General features: G+C 53.0%; 1 protein-coding gene across 1 annotated transcript in view; it reads right to left on the bottom strand.

The window, feature by feature from the left end:
- Window positions 1-257: 257 nt before the first annotated feature.
- The window catches only part of LOC100053583 (BOS complex subunit NOMO1), a 50,176-nt gene continuing 36,746 nt past the window's right edge, over window positions 258-13,687 (bottom strand). The window contains exons 24-31 of the mRNA XM_023616265.2: window positions 13,185-13,312; window positions 12,108-12,249; window positions 8,731-8,814; window positions 7,452-7,562; window positions 5,636-5,737; window positions 3,804-3,923; window positions 1,285-1,377; window positions 258-885 (exon numbers count right to left, since the gene is read on the bottom strand). Coding sequence (XP_023472033.2) covers window positions 754-885; window positions 1,285-1,377; window positions 3,804-3,923; window positions 5,636-5,737; window positions 7,452-7,562; window positions 8,731-8,814; window positions 12,108-12,249; window positions 13,185-13,312 — 912 coding nt within the window. The 3' untranslated portion in view covers window positions 258-753. The remainder of the gene's footprint in view (window positions 886-1,284; window positions 1,378-3,803; window positions 3,924-5,635; window positions 5,738-7,451; window positions 7,563-8,730; window positions 8,815-12,107; window positions 12,250-13,184; window positions 13,313-13,687) is intronic.

Here is a 13,687-nt window from a genome sequence, read left to right on the forward strand (position 1 = left end):
TGTGAGCACTGGCGAGCCAGAGCTGAGAAACTCTGACTCCTTTAGACAGGCTGCATGTTCTTCACTTTGCCACAAGCCCCACCCTGCCCTATTTTACTGCCACTGAGGACAAAAGACACCGCCGTGTATCATCTTGCCTTTGCTGAGGATTTTCTTGCCCCAGCCCTCTACTCAGGACTGACGTGTCCCTCCACGCATCTCAATCTGTGGCCCCAGCTTCATGCCAACGTCACGCAAGAAACACATCTGAGATGGGCTACACACAAATGAACGGGGAATTTTATTGATTTATACCTCCTAACGTACCCACCCTAGGAGGAGACACAAGGTGTGCAGTTTCCAGCAGGGATCTCAGATGCGGAGGGAAAGGGAGGGAAGGGGTAAAGCCGACAGGCACCTCACTAGCGGACCGAAACCCACAGGGACCGAATTCTTCTTGCAAGTGAACACTGAGATCAAGAACCACATTCTCGCACCACCAGCCCAGCTTAAATACTTCTTTGACAAAAATAATAATAATAAATTATCTTCCACTCAGAAAATAAATTGTGCTCAGCAGAGTGACAGGAGGGTCCATTCATCGCATTGCACCGAGGGGCCGGGCACGGGGTTGGGGGGACAGGCACAGGCAGCCACACCGACAGACGCGCCGGGGCCAACGGCACGTGCTGAGGGTGGTCAGATGCTGAGGGCGGCTGGCGGCCCCTCGGCTGTGGCCGGTCCCGAGGGAGATGTCACCTGCCGCCTTCCTCCTCACGTCCGCCTTGTCTTCTGTTTCTTGGCCTGCCTCTTGGCATCCTCTGGGCCGCTGCTGTCAGACGCTGTCTGGCCAAGACCTCGGACTCCCTGCAGTCGGCTTGTCAGCTGCAGCAGCAAGGGAATGAGCTGGAAAGAGAGGGAGAGAGAGAGTAAGAGGGAGGGAAGCCAGGAGAAGACTTCCGCCCAGGGGGACATCTGAGCCTCACGCAGGGCACACCTCCTTCTTCAGCTCTCCCCCCACTCTGGGCTAGTGAGCAGACGTCAGCTCAAAGTAAGTGAGGCCTTGGTACCAGACAAGTCAGCAGAGACAGCCGGGGCTCTCTGTGAGCCACATGCCCTTCGAAGTCTCCCAGGGTTAAGAATTAGGAGAGCTGTTACAAGAGGTGAATGGCCTTGAAAGGAGGCCTGGGGAGGGACCAGGGCCCTTCCAACCCTAAAACGTCATAACTTCTGTAACACTGGACGTTCTGCCGCTGTCGCCCTCCCTGCACGTCTGCTCTCTGCTGCGGTCCCTGGACGCCCTACCTTATCGTGGTTGTAGCCGGCCAGCAGCACAAGCAGCGTCAGGGGCAGGGCAATGTAGGATCCCTGGGCGACGTCCTGCTCCGGGAGTTTCCTCTGCAAACACCGAGAGCACTGTCACTCCCACCATCTCCTGTCCGCGGCCACACAGCCGTCCCCCACCCAGCCCTGGGCATCGGCTGCCCAAGGACGCCCCACAGGATCCACTCTCAGTACCCACAGGAAGGGAGCGAAGCAGCTAGGACCGATTCTCGGATGGAGCCTCTGCTTTGCAGACTCGTGCCTTGCACTTGGAAGCTCAGGAGAACACACATTCCGAGAGCAAGGATTCCTCGCCCCCAAACTTCCACGATGGAAACCGAGGAGACAGAGAGCTGTGGGCAGCAGGGAACCCCTGAGGCTGAAGAGTAAAGGGCTCCCCTTTGTTGAGTCCCGGCTGAACACAGGGACTCTGTCCTACACGGAAGTAACAAGAACCCGCTGTTTCGGGCTCAGCACACAAAGTGACGAGCAAGCTGGTCCCAGAGATGATGCCCAGTGAGGAAATGAAGCAGCTGCTACTTGGAGCCCAGGGGCCACGCGCACTCTCTACCAATGAATGCCCACCTCTCATCGGGGCCAGTCAGAATAGACACGTCCCAGCCTCCCTTGCAGGCCGGTGCGGCCATGCAACTGAATTCTGGCCAACGGTATATGAACAGAAGTGATAGGCGCAATACCAGGTTGTACCCTAAAAGAGAAATGGGGTGCCCCCGTCCTGGCTGGCCGGGCAGCATGTGGTCAAGTGCGCCATTTTGGAGAAGGGCGACGTGCTAGAGGATGGCAGAGCCACAAGAGAGAGGAGCCTGGGTCGCCGACACCTTGGAGCGTCCATGTGAACCCTGGACTGCTCGCTCCTGGATGTTGACATAAAACAGAAACTTCCACTGGGCTAAAGGCCCTGGAATTCTGGATCTCTGTGGCAGCAAGTGAACCCAAACCCAACTGGCTCACTCCAGCCCCACAAAGGAAGCAAACAGGCTAAATGAGAGCTTTCAGAGGATGCCGAAACAGGGAACCGAGCCAGAGACCTGGGCCTCAAAGCACGGCCCAGGGACCCCCTTTCAAAAGATCTGCAAAGTCCAAACGATTTCACAAGAATGCTACAATATGTGCCTTTTTCGTTCTCACAAGTGTAGAGGGGCTTTTCCAGAGGCTCCGTGACATGATGATGTCGTCACTCTGACAGCGGATGGAATGTGTGGCTTGTGGATTCTTGTGTTTTCAACATTTCTCAGTTTTAATTTCTAACATAATAAATATTGACAGATATATTCCTATAACTAAAGCTCTTTGAGATCGTCACCAATTTTTAACAGTGTAATGGGGTCCTGAGACCAAAACATCTGGGAACATGTAAGCTGGAGAATGACTGTGGGGCCGCTTTACCCAAGACGGCTGAGGCCAGATGGGACAGTCCTAAAGAAACGCAAGAGGAGGGCAGAACAGATTTCCGTCTGCACTGCCCACTCCTGTATTTTTCAATGTCTTAGATGTGACCCATTTTCCACGGAAGTAAACACCTAATTGAAGTTTAATGTGGCAGGAAGGAGTAGAACACTGATGAGAATAAGTCTTGAGGAGAGCAGGTCCAGGCTCCAGCCCCAGGGCTCACCAGGCCACCTCGGGCAACCGCTTTAAGACGCACTTCATCAACTGGAAAAGGGCGACAGAGGGAACAGCACCTGCTGCAGGGGACGCTGTGACAGTCCAGCGAGAGGAGCGACATCGAGTGCTCAGCAGGACGAGGACAGTGAGTGAGTCAAGAACCAATACAGGCTACTGTATTCACTGAATTCAGCAAAGGAATGGGGGCAATGCTTACGAAGGCCCTTGGAAATGGACAACGCGGAGCCGCTCATCGGAAGGCCGGAAGGTAGTGGAAACCACGTGGTTTAGGAAAAACCACCTCACTGTGAGTCCTGGCTCGCCGACAGACCCTAGGGAAGCGACTGACTCTGTCTGAGCTTCTGTAACAGGGAGGGACGGCCCTCCCCCGGAAGCCTTGTTGGGAGGGTCAGTGGTGGTACACCCGGCATGCGGGGGGCACTCCCTTCACTGTCACTTGGCCTCCTGCCCTCACGTGCGATGCCTGGTGGGCGTCATTTTTCACCTTCTCAGAAGTGACAGACACCCTCCTGACAGCAGCTATGAGCATCTCTCTGTTCCTGCCACCGGCTGCATGGGCGTGCCCCCAGATCCAAAGGAGGCTCCTGGCGGGGCGCCCTTGGGAATATCACAGGCTGCCGCCGAGCACAAGCCACTCCTCAGAGAAGCCCAGAAACCAGCAGGAGAGCTGTGTTCAGCCCCAGCTCTGCCAGGCATGAGCTGTGACCCTGGGCTCCCAATCTCTCCTCTCTAAGTTAGGGGGAATAATGCCTACCAACTTCCCATACAGGATGGGGGCGGAAAAGCACTAAATCCACTTAAGTGGACACACAGGAAACAGATAAATCTGGAGCCAGGAAACCCCCCCTCCTTACCGTGGGACTAAAGACCAAGGTGATGTGTTTGTGGTAGCCCAGCGCCGTGAAGGACACCTGCGGCAAGACGTACTCGTACTGCGACCTGGGGAGCGTGGAGTCCAGCAGCACCACGTAATTCTGCGCACGAGGAAGCAGAAGAGACTTTGATAAAGGGCAATTCGGGCAAAGCAAACGAAAACTAACATACGGCTGTGACGTAAAAGGCTGTATGTTTTAAAGAAATCCCCAAGTTCACACGCCCACACCACGTCACTGACTGCAGGGTGGGAACCTCAGGGCCACTCCAGCAGCGACAGCAGGCGTCCCCAGCGTCTCCGAGACTGTGTCTTCTGACAGAGCTTTCAGGGCCTGCCGCACTTTCCAATGACACAGTCAACCGTGACAATTATGGCCCTTTGAGGACCCGACTTTATGAAACACCAGGAGTTATTAGGAGCCAGTTCTGACGAGGGAAGTTCATGATCAAATGCGGAAGACTGTTTTTAGCCCAAATGAGGTTGACTTTTAAGGGACGATATTTAAGTGGCTCATTAGCCGGCAAGTTCTAAGAACACAGAATCTCTGGAATGGTCCGGTGACGGTCGCAGCCCGTGTGCTGAGCCCCGACCGTGGGTCAGGCACCGTGAGCACCCCGTGAGGCAAACGCCCACTCTGCTCTCAACCACCGACAAGATGGGGTCACGACCCCCATTTTACAGGCCAGGAGAGCGAGGCCTCAAGAAGGCGAGTGCCCTGCCCAGGGCCACCGAGCCACCGTGAACCCAGAGGGAGTGTGACCCCGAATCCCAGGCCGTGTCTTCCACGGCCCTGTGCGGCCTCAAGTGCCATCTGAAAGGGCGTCTGGAGAAACGGGAGGAAGCCCCGAATGCCATCCCACCCTGCCTCATTACGTTACAGCCACTTCAGGCCGACAGAGGCCACAGTGAGCATCCCCGTGGCAGGGGGTGAGAAGCGGGAGCAGGATGACTCACAGGTCCGCTCCTGACACCGCAGGCTCGGCCCCCAGAAAAGAGCCACATTCTGTGCAAAGTCCGCTCCCACCTCGCCAACCACAACGGTGTGCTCCGTCCAGTTAGAACCGATAGTAAACATCCTATGATGCTAACTGACATCCAAGAGTGAGGCCTGGGTTAGAGAGATTACGGTGTTTCCCCTATTACAGACTACCGCACACCGCTAAAACCCAGTTACAGAAGATGCAACGATGGGGAAAAGACTTGTGACATATTCTTCATTGAAAAGCACAGATTATAAAACAATGTACAAAACAGCCCCAACTTTGAATTATCAAAATAAATAAACATACATGTATACAGTTATGGTCACTTAACGACGGGGATGCGTTCTGAGAAATGCATCATTAGGCGATTGCGTCGTGCAAACACCATAGAGTGCGCTTACACTCACCAGATGGTAGAGCCCACTGCACACCTAGGCTCTGTGGTACTAATCTTATGGGGCAACCGTCGTCTACGCAGCCCGTCATTGACTAAAATGTTGTTATGCAGCACATGACTGTATTTATATTTATACACACACAAGCACAAGCATTGAAAAAAGACCAAAAGGATACCTACCAACATGTTAACGGTGGTTATTTCTGGATGACGGGATTATGCCTGATCTTTTCCCCCCAAATCTCCTGCTATGAATGTGTACGACTTTTGTAAACAAAAACAGCTGATTATGACAAAATAAACAGAGCCCAAGCTCCCTTGATTCAGAGAGCATGGCACTATTACTGGAAGGTGTTATTGGGGAGAAAACGAGAGAACCGTGTCCCCTTGAACTAAAAAGTGGAGGGAGGAGGACGGAGCGGTGGGCCTCACCTGGCCGTCCCTGAGCAGGGGCGGGAAGTGGAAGAAGACGGACTGGCCGAGAGACACCGTCTGAATTGGATTGTCGAGGTTTTCGCTTTTGTAAAGCTTTACCTGGAAGCAGAAACAAAGCGGGACGTGCTTTTGAAACGGAAACACAATAAAATGTCACTGCAGACGTCCTCGGGACAGCCTGTTTCTGGGGGGAAAGGATCTTTGGAGACACAGGTATTTGAGACAGAAAGAGTCCTCCCCGACAGCCCACACGCACGGCATTCCTGAGCCATCTGAGACTCCAGTCACATGACACGCACAGAACGTGAGATTTTAAAACAGCTTCTGACGACCTGCATGGACACTGGAAATAGCAGTAATAGGCGCTCTACGTACATCGTCACCAATCCTGCGACTGAACGGCCAGCAGTATCATCCCCGGGGAGACTCCGAGAGCCTGCGCCACCTAACGTCACAGATCACACGTGGTGGCGCCCCGGACTCCACCCACAACCCCGAGGGCCTCGCCCACCTGGCACTGCCTCTCCACGTGCCGTAACCTTGACTCCACAAGTGTGTGTTACACTCAAAATGCCCTCCCATTTTGCACCTGGATCTCCAGGATGCTTCCAGAAGCAGTTTAGTGCTTTATTTCCGGCCTTTCTTTCTCTCAGCCCAGCTCTATAGTGGGGGTCTCTCTACCCTGTGCAACGGGGCACGAGGAGAGGAAGGTACGGTCCTGGCCAGTGCTAAGGGCTGCAGGGGCTCCACTGTGCACCCATCACAGAAGCCACCCCTCCCCAGGGCCCACATGGCACTTTTCTATAACACACACGTCAAGAGGAGTTGTCCTGAAACAAAAGTCACAGACTGGAGGCCTATGGGTCACATGCAAGATGGCAAACGTGTTCTTTTGTCTTATTGTGAGTTCTGAGTAGATCTGAATTCATTGCCTATATTTAAAAATCAGGTGATTTCAAATAACTCTAACTTCCAGCTTCTCTGGAAAATTGGGAAGTGACGCCAACCTTGGGCCTGAATTCCACGCACTGGGAGCCAGGAAGTGGCGCCATCCCCTCCCGTCTGCCCTGGATGGGGCATGGGTTCCCCAGGTTGCTCCCCACTCGGCCCTCCTGAGTCTCTGCCCCACAGGCTCCAGGCCTGCAACCCTCGATGGAAGGGCAGCTGAGCTGAGCTAAACGCGAGCCACGTCCTCACCCGAGGCAGACACTTCACTGTACGGAAAATCACAAGTGCCCCCAAAAAAGACAAGCCCGTGGCAACTCATTAACATCCTTCAGGGGTCACAGAGCACTGTGTAAGCGCGTCTTCATTAACTGCAGACGTGGAGATTCTGGTAGAGCTCGGAGAGACCTCAAGAGGCCACCGCGTCCAACCCCCTGGCTTTACAGAGCACATCGAGGCCACGGGAATGCAGTGACTCACAGGGCGGCAAGGCGAGTAAGCCCCGGGGACAGGAGCCAGCCCAGAACGTGTGGCTTCTACGCCCTGCCACCACCTCCACCCTGGACAGAATTTTAAAAGTCATGAGACACTGTGCCTTGAAACAGTCCTCCCGCTTCAGACCCCAGATCGTATGGACCACCCATTAGGCTTCTATCACAACGCTCCCAAAGATACACACTGCTGGCCAAACAGTCATCTGAGCCTGGGGCACGTTTTCCCCCAGCGACCAGCAATAACTCCCCCCCACACGCGGGGCTGGACGCTGCTCACAGCTCCACCTCCACCCTCAGCATCTCCACCTTCAGCCAGAGAAAGCAAGCGCCACAGGCCCAGACACGCCGAAAAGAAAGTGCTGCTGTGACCTTACCCACAACGTAGGGAGATACTCGGAGGAAGTGATCACATTGCCACTTAGATCAAACTGATTGATCTGCCGGAAGACTATGATGTTCACGTCATCGATGTCGTTATTCCCGACCTGGAAAGACAAGAAGTGCCGGCAGAGGAGCTCGATGTCAGCTGTCTGACTGCTAGGGGCTCTTCCACAGCAAATGTCACTTCTTATAATAAGGCAGCAAAGTCTGCCATTAAAGTAGCCTTAGTCCAAGGTCACGAACGGGCAGTAGACGGGCCACGCCTGGCCCACAAACACGGTTGGCTTGACAAGCACAGTATTTTTTCTTTCTAAGTCTTAATTACTTGCCAACATTTGTTAAAATTTCATATACAAAACAGGCAGATTTTCCAGTCTCTGTTGAAAAAGGAGAAAGGCGTTCTGGCCTGGCAGCAATCAGCAGGAGCTGCCACAGCTGCCCCTCTGTTGGGGGGGGGGGGGCACGTGCCCTCCTGTCTGTCACTCTTTCCCATCTGCCAGGCCTTGGTCACATGACTGCCTGTGATCCTGGCCTATGGCACTAGGGCAGGGAAGCATAAACTGTAAGACGCGGCCATCGCAGCCTTTAACTGCCAGGTGCCATGAGGACATCAAGATCTCCTTCTTAGGCCAAATGGCCCTAAACGGCCCAGCCCTCCTAACCCTCACCATCTCCGGGCCTAATGCCACCAAATACAGCCACCAGGAGCAGTCCCTCTGGTGCCACCCAACCCTCTGGTCTAGCGAATGAGGGTTATTCCGTGGCAGAAAAGCTTCACTTCCAGTGGTCCCCAGGCCACTTGCTGTGACCTGGAGTCCTGCCTCGTTAGGGGTTAATGAGCTACGTCATGACCTTGATTATCAAAAGCCTCTGCCCACCAGATGGAGAGAGCAAGGCCATCTGAACACGAGAACGGGGTGGCCCTGCCACCCACTGAGCCAATGTTCCCTTCATCACCCTCCCTAGATCTGAAACGCTCCTGACACCTTGAGATCCTCAACTTGCAGCATAACGATCAGAGCTTGCAGGGGAGGGGGGGAACAAGAGCTCAGACTTCTCTGGATGCATGACAGCGACGCTGTTCATTAAATCCCACAGAAGATGCTGCTTGTGAAGATGACACTATTCTAAGAGGGCCCTTAATTAGGATTTAAAGCTTCCCCCCTCCTTCCCCCTGAAACAGATGAAAGGCAGAGAGTCAGAGGAGCGCTGAGGACCTCTGATCAGGGAAGCAGTCACCCCGCGATTGCTCTGAAGAATGTTCCGGCTTACCGCAATCACACGGTGGTGGGGGAGGGCCCGCTCAATGTGGTCATTGCCTTCCGCCTTGAGCTGCACGTGGTACACACATCCCGGCTGCGAACAAACTCAGAGTCACTTCTGCAGAAAGCGGCCCGTCACACGCAACCTGATCCGAGCCTGCTGTCACCGCAGGCTCTCACCAGGACCACGGGGCAATCCTGTCCCAACGCAGCTCCCAGTGTGCGGCCTGTTAACCTTCTGGAGAGTTCCTCTGACAGCACCCCAATGAAGGAACATTTACCCCAAGTTCTGTCCTTCCTTCAATCCCCATGCAGTGTCTTCTACCCAAGGAAAATCAAATTTCGTCTCCTATTTCAAAATTGCAAACATAAGGTGCTTCTCCTGATAAAGCTATTCTTTCCCTGCCGTCCACCCCTCCCCTCTATCTCTATACAGGCATCGAATGATATCTGGAATGACACTCCCAAATGCTTACAGTGGATATTATTTCTGGGAAGTGGGATTTGAGACTTCTCTCTTTTTTTTTTTTTTTTTTTTTGCTGAGGAAGATTCACCTTGAGCTAACATCTGTTGCCAATCTTCCTCCACTTTATATGTGGGTCGCCGCCATAGCATGGCTGATGAGTGGTGTAGGTCCATGCCTGGGATCCGAACTTGCAAACCCATGCCACCGAAGCAGAGTACACAAACTTAACCACAACATCACAGGGCCAGCCCTGAGTTTTCCTTTTTTCAAAAAATTTCCTTCTTTATACTTTTTATTCTATTGCTCAAACTTACAGGCATCTATCACATTCACCAAATAAGTCCCTGTTCTAAAAAACTTTTAAAGCAACCAATTTCTGATCACCAACAGCACAGCTGATCCCATGGAGCCCTGGGCCGACTTCAAGGTGGCCCCTGCGTCTAAGAGGGGCGGCCCTAACACGCAATCCTTTATTCCTACACCAGCACGGGTGGTGTGGTTCCAGTCTCCTAGAAAAACACGCACTCCAACCCTCTCCAGATACGGGCAGGGGCATTTGCTGCACACTAACCAGGGGCGCTTCCAGGCACAGCTCCAGGGGTTGGTGCCCTTTCAAAATTTTGTCCTTTTCAGTATGTTGCTTGAACTATCTTTCTAATGAGCACATGGTACCTTTCCAAAGACAATAAAGCTATTACTAAAAAAACGAGAACGATCAAATTTATGATCACCAACAGACATATTAATTCACTTTATGGCCCAGTGAGGACCGGCAGCATTGGTTTTGGTTCAAAATAACTATTTGCCCCTCGGAGAGGAAGGGACACACAGAGCTATTCGGGAAGAAAGGGAGAGACGCACTGCTGAGGCTGGGAGGAGCGGGCCCTGCCCACTGGCCCGGGGCCTGGGCTGGGAGGAGCCTGCGGGCAGCCGCTCCGATCCGAACTGGCCGGACTCCTCGCTCTGGGCCGACTCACTCAGGGACTCGCCTTCACCCTTTGGCAGCAACATCTAGTGGGGTAGCTTCTCACCCCAGATGCCTTGGCAAGGACATTGCCCGGAAAAACCACACAACAAATGAATTCTAAGGGGGTCGAAATCCTTGGGAAATCTTCAACAAAGGATCTCCAGCCTGCCATCTTCTGGGAGACTGGCAAACTCAAATCCCAAACCCTCAATAAGAAGCGTCTGAAGACAATTCCTCCAGAATCTGCGGCCCGGCACGCGGAAGGCGTGGGCTGCCACAGGGGGTGACTCTCAAATCCTGAAAGGGCTAAGGCATCAGTGCCTAACAGGAGGAGGAGGAGGGTGTCGCGGAACATCAGTTACGACGGAAACCTACTGCGGGGGAGAAGGCAACCATTCGGTTTGCAGGACTGGAACCCAGACAGATCACAGCAGAAGAGTGTTCGTGCGGGCAAGAAAGGATGAAACTGCAAAGGCTGCCCTTGCAACCATGCCTGAGACTGAGAACCGGGTTCTAACGACCGGTCCCCTCTCCCTGGCCCTGGCTGCATGTGGAGTGAGGAGGCAGAACATCCCCGTTCTCTGTGGAAGCACTGACTCGAGGAAAGTGGCCTGGAGGACAGCAGAGAGCAGTGTCCTGTGCCCCGGGAACAGGTCCCCGTGGCAGTGCACTTCACAGGGGCGGGGTCCCCCCAGGGCAGAGGGTCGCTACACAGGAGCATCACAGTAAGGCTTGTCCAGATTCCTGTGGATGACAAGATGAGCGTCATCTTGAGGAATCTCATGAGAACATGCCAGAGAGAGGGGTGGCGGGCAGGGCAGGGTGTGGGACCCACCCAGCCAGTGTGCCTCCAGCCAGACCATCAGCAGGGCCATATTCCAGCCCTCGGCACGGCCAGGAAGACACCCCGAGACCACCCTGCTCCTTTAGCTTGAACATCCCATGCTCACCAAGCAACCTTCCACCCTGACTTCCAGGCACCCCGACATCTGAGCCTGGATGCCCTGGACCCCAGGTTCGAGTAGTCTCGTCTTCAGGAAAGAATGGCATGCCCCCAACGTATCTGAATAAACTGGCAAACCGATGTGCATCTCGGTTCCTGTGATTTGGGCAAACATCCGTCTGTTGCCAAGATATGTCTGACTCTCTCTGGAGTCCACTAAGAATATCCAGGTTGGGAGTCTGAAAGGCTGGCAACTAAACTCGGGTCCACGATGCCCAATCCAGCGGGTGCTGTCAACCCATACTCCCTCAGCGACACTGCCAGCTGATGCTACTCCTAGTTAGTGTCTGTTGAATGAGCGAATGAATGAATGCACAAAAATTGAGGGAAAAAGCACCATAAATCCTAAACCAAATGTTGTGATTCAGCAGCCAAAAGGACAAGTAACTTGTCTGTTTGGTCCACATGAAGAAGTTGTGGGTTTGTTTTTCAATTAATTGTTAACACCTAAAAATCAGGAGTTTTCATGTGGAAATCTGAATTGCTGACCTCTTTTAAAAATCCAAGCATTCTGGCACCCCTGAGTCTGTCTTCCCACGTGGCTATAAGGAGCTGGAGCTGAGTGGTAGCTGCCCCCTTTCCATGGGCCAGGTCCTCTCCAGCTTGCCACAGTCCTCACCACTCCCTACCGTGCACCCAGCCTCCTTCAGCCTTTCATCTTCCTCTTCTGGCCCCACAGGCATTTGGTCTGAGAGCCCTGGCCTAGGCCATAACCATCCAGTGCTGGCAAAAGATGCAGCAAACCCCCGGTTTTCCCACTCTATTTTCCACGAAACCCCCATCTCAATCTGTCTGCTAGATAAAAGATAAGCTGTGTCAGTTGAGACAGGGATTAGGAAAATTCCAGAGCCCCTCACCCTCCAGCCCACTCCTAGCAGTCTTGGGGGCACCACAAGCCACCTCTGAACAGTACGGAAAAACCCCCGAGTCAAACACGTCCGAAGTCTCACCAGCAATCCTCGTAATCTGAACTTGCCCTCCTCGTCCGTCACGGTGTCTTCCCCATAAATGCTGCAGTCACTCTGTCCCACTGCCTCCACGGCAACTCCCTGCTCTGGTTCTCCGTTCAAGGAAGAGACTGTACCGTAGCAACTGGAGGGACGAGGAGACACAGAACACGATATTCTCCTGGGTTTCTGACACACGCGACGGATTTCAGGTAAAGCGTCTGCATTTACTAACAACTTATGGCGCAAAATAGCTCAGCGGTGAACTGCGCCCCAGTGACCCAGGCGATTCCGTTCTGGCCGCGTCACTCGCAGATGCAGCCTTCCTGCCAGAAGGCTCAGGCCAGACAGAAGCCTGTCACCCACTCCCTTCTCCTGAAGGACGCTCCAGAAAAGTGTAACAAAAAAAGGCTGAGCTTTATTTTATTCCATTTTATTTGATTTCCCTTAAGCTTGATTTTAAATAATCAAGCATGCAATAAAATGTAAGCAGGTCACTTTCTTTTTCATTCCACATATTCAGTTGAAAATGGTCCATTTTTCTAAACCCACTCCTTCTATTACTCAGTCTTCATCTCCAGTGCTTTTGTGTATGCGTGTGTCTATGCGTATAAATATGTACATATAGCTCTATAATAATAATACAGCTAATTGAGTATATCGTATATACTTGCATAAACCATCCCTGGAACCATCCAGAAACACCAGAAAACCAGAGCGGCTGGGACACAAGGACAGGAGGGCTACTGTACATTCCGTATTCCTCTCAACATTTCGGAGTTTCACTCAAGTGAATGCATTTCCTCCTTTTAAAAATTCAATTCAATTTCAAACTTTTTGAAAAGTAAAATTTTTAAGCAACTAGACCGGATCTCTCTGGCCAATTTCAAACCAAGGACCTCGCGACTGAATCACTGCTCTGAGATGTTAGAGGAAAAGGGCAGCACTCGAAAATCTTTGGACTTCCTGTCTTATGTCCTTTGCCTCCCAGGTGAAACCCAAAGGAAGGAAGAGTTTCGCTAACGGAAGTGAGAGGGTGACCCCAGCGCACGCCCAGAAGAGAGAGGCCGGGCTGCTCACCTGTAGGCCGTGCGGTACCCGGTGATGGCGATCCTCAGGTTCTGCCCCTCCTCCACCTCGATCATCTGCGAGGACGGCTCGAACCGGAACTCCTTCATCATGGGTTTGAAGTAATACTGGCCGGGACTCTGCCGAGAAAACCACACGCTGTCACATCTAGGCGAGGCTTGGGGGGGTGACAGAGTCCTGATGGGCCAGAATTACGCCACAGGAGCTGCGGGGCCCCCTAGACAGACAGGGACGGTCGCCCTAACTCTACAATAAGCAAAGTAACAGCAATGACCATTCTAATGGCAGCTTCACTATCATATGCCTACAACAACTCTGTGAGGTAAGAACCGTGTTTGAATTTTACGAAGGAAGGGAAACTGAGGCTCAGCGAGGTGAAGTCACTTGTCTGAGATGACACAGCAAGTCAGCAGCAGAGGGAAGATTCGAAGCTGAGCGTGTGTCACTGCATGGCGTGTGACCTTTCAGATACTCCTGCCTGTTTGCAATGTCCC

This window comes from Equus caballus, chromosome 13, assembly GCF_041296265.1.
Source record: "Equus caballus isolate H_3958 breed thoroughbred chromosome 13, TB-T2T, whole genome shotgun sequence".
Taxonomy (NCBI): Eukaryota; Metazoa; Chordata; class Mammalia; order Perissodactyla; family Equidae; genus Equus; species Equus caballus.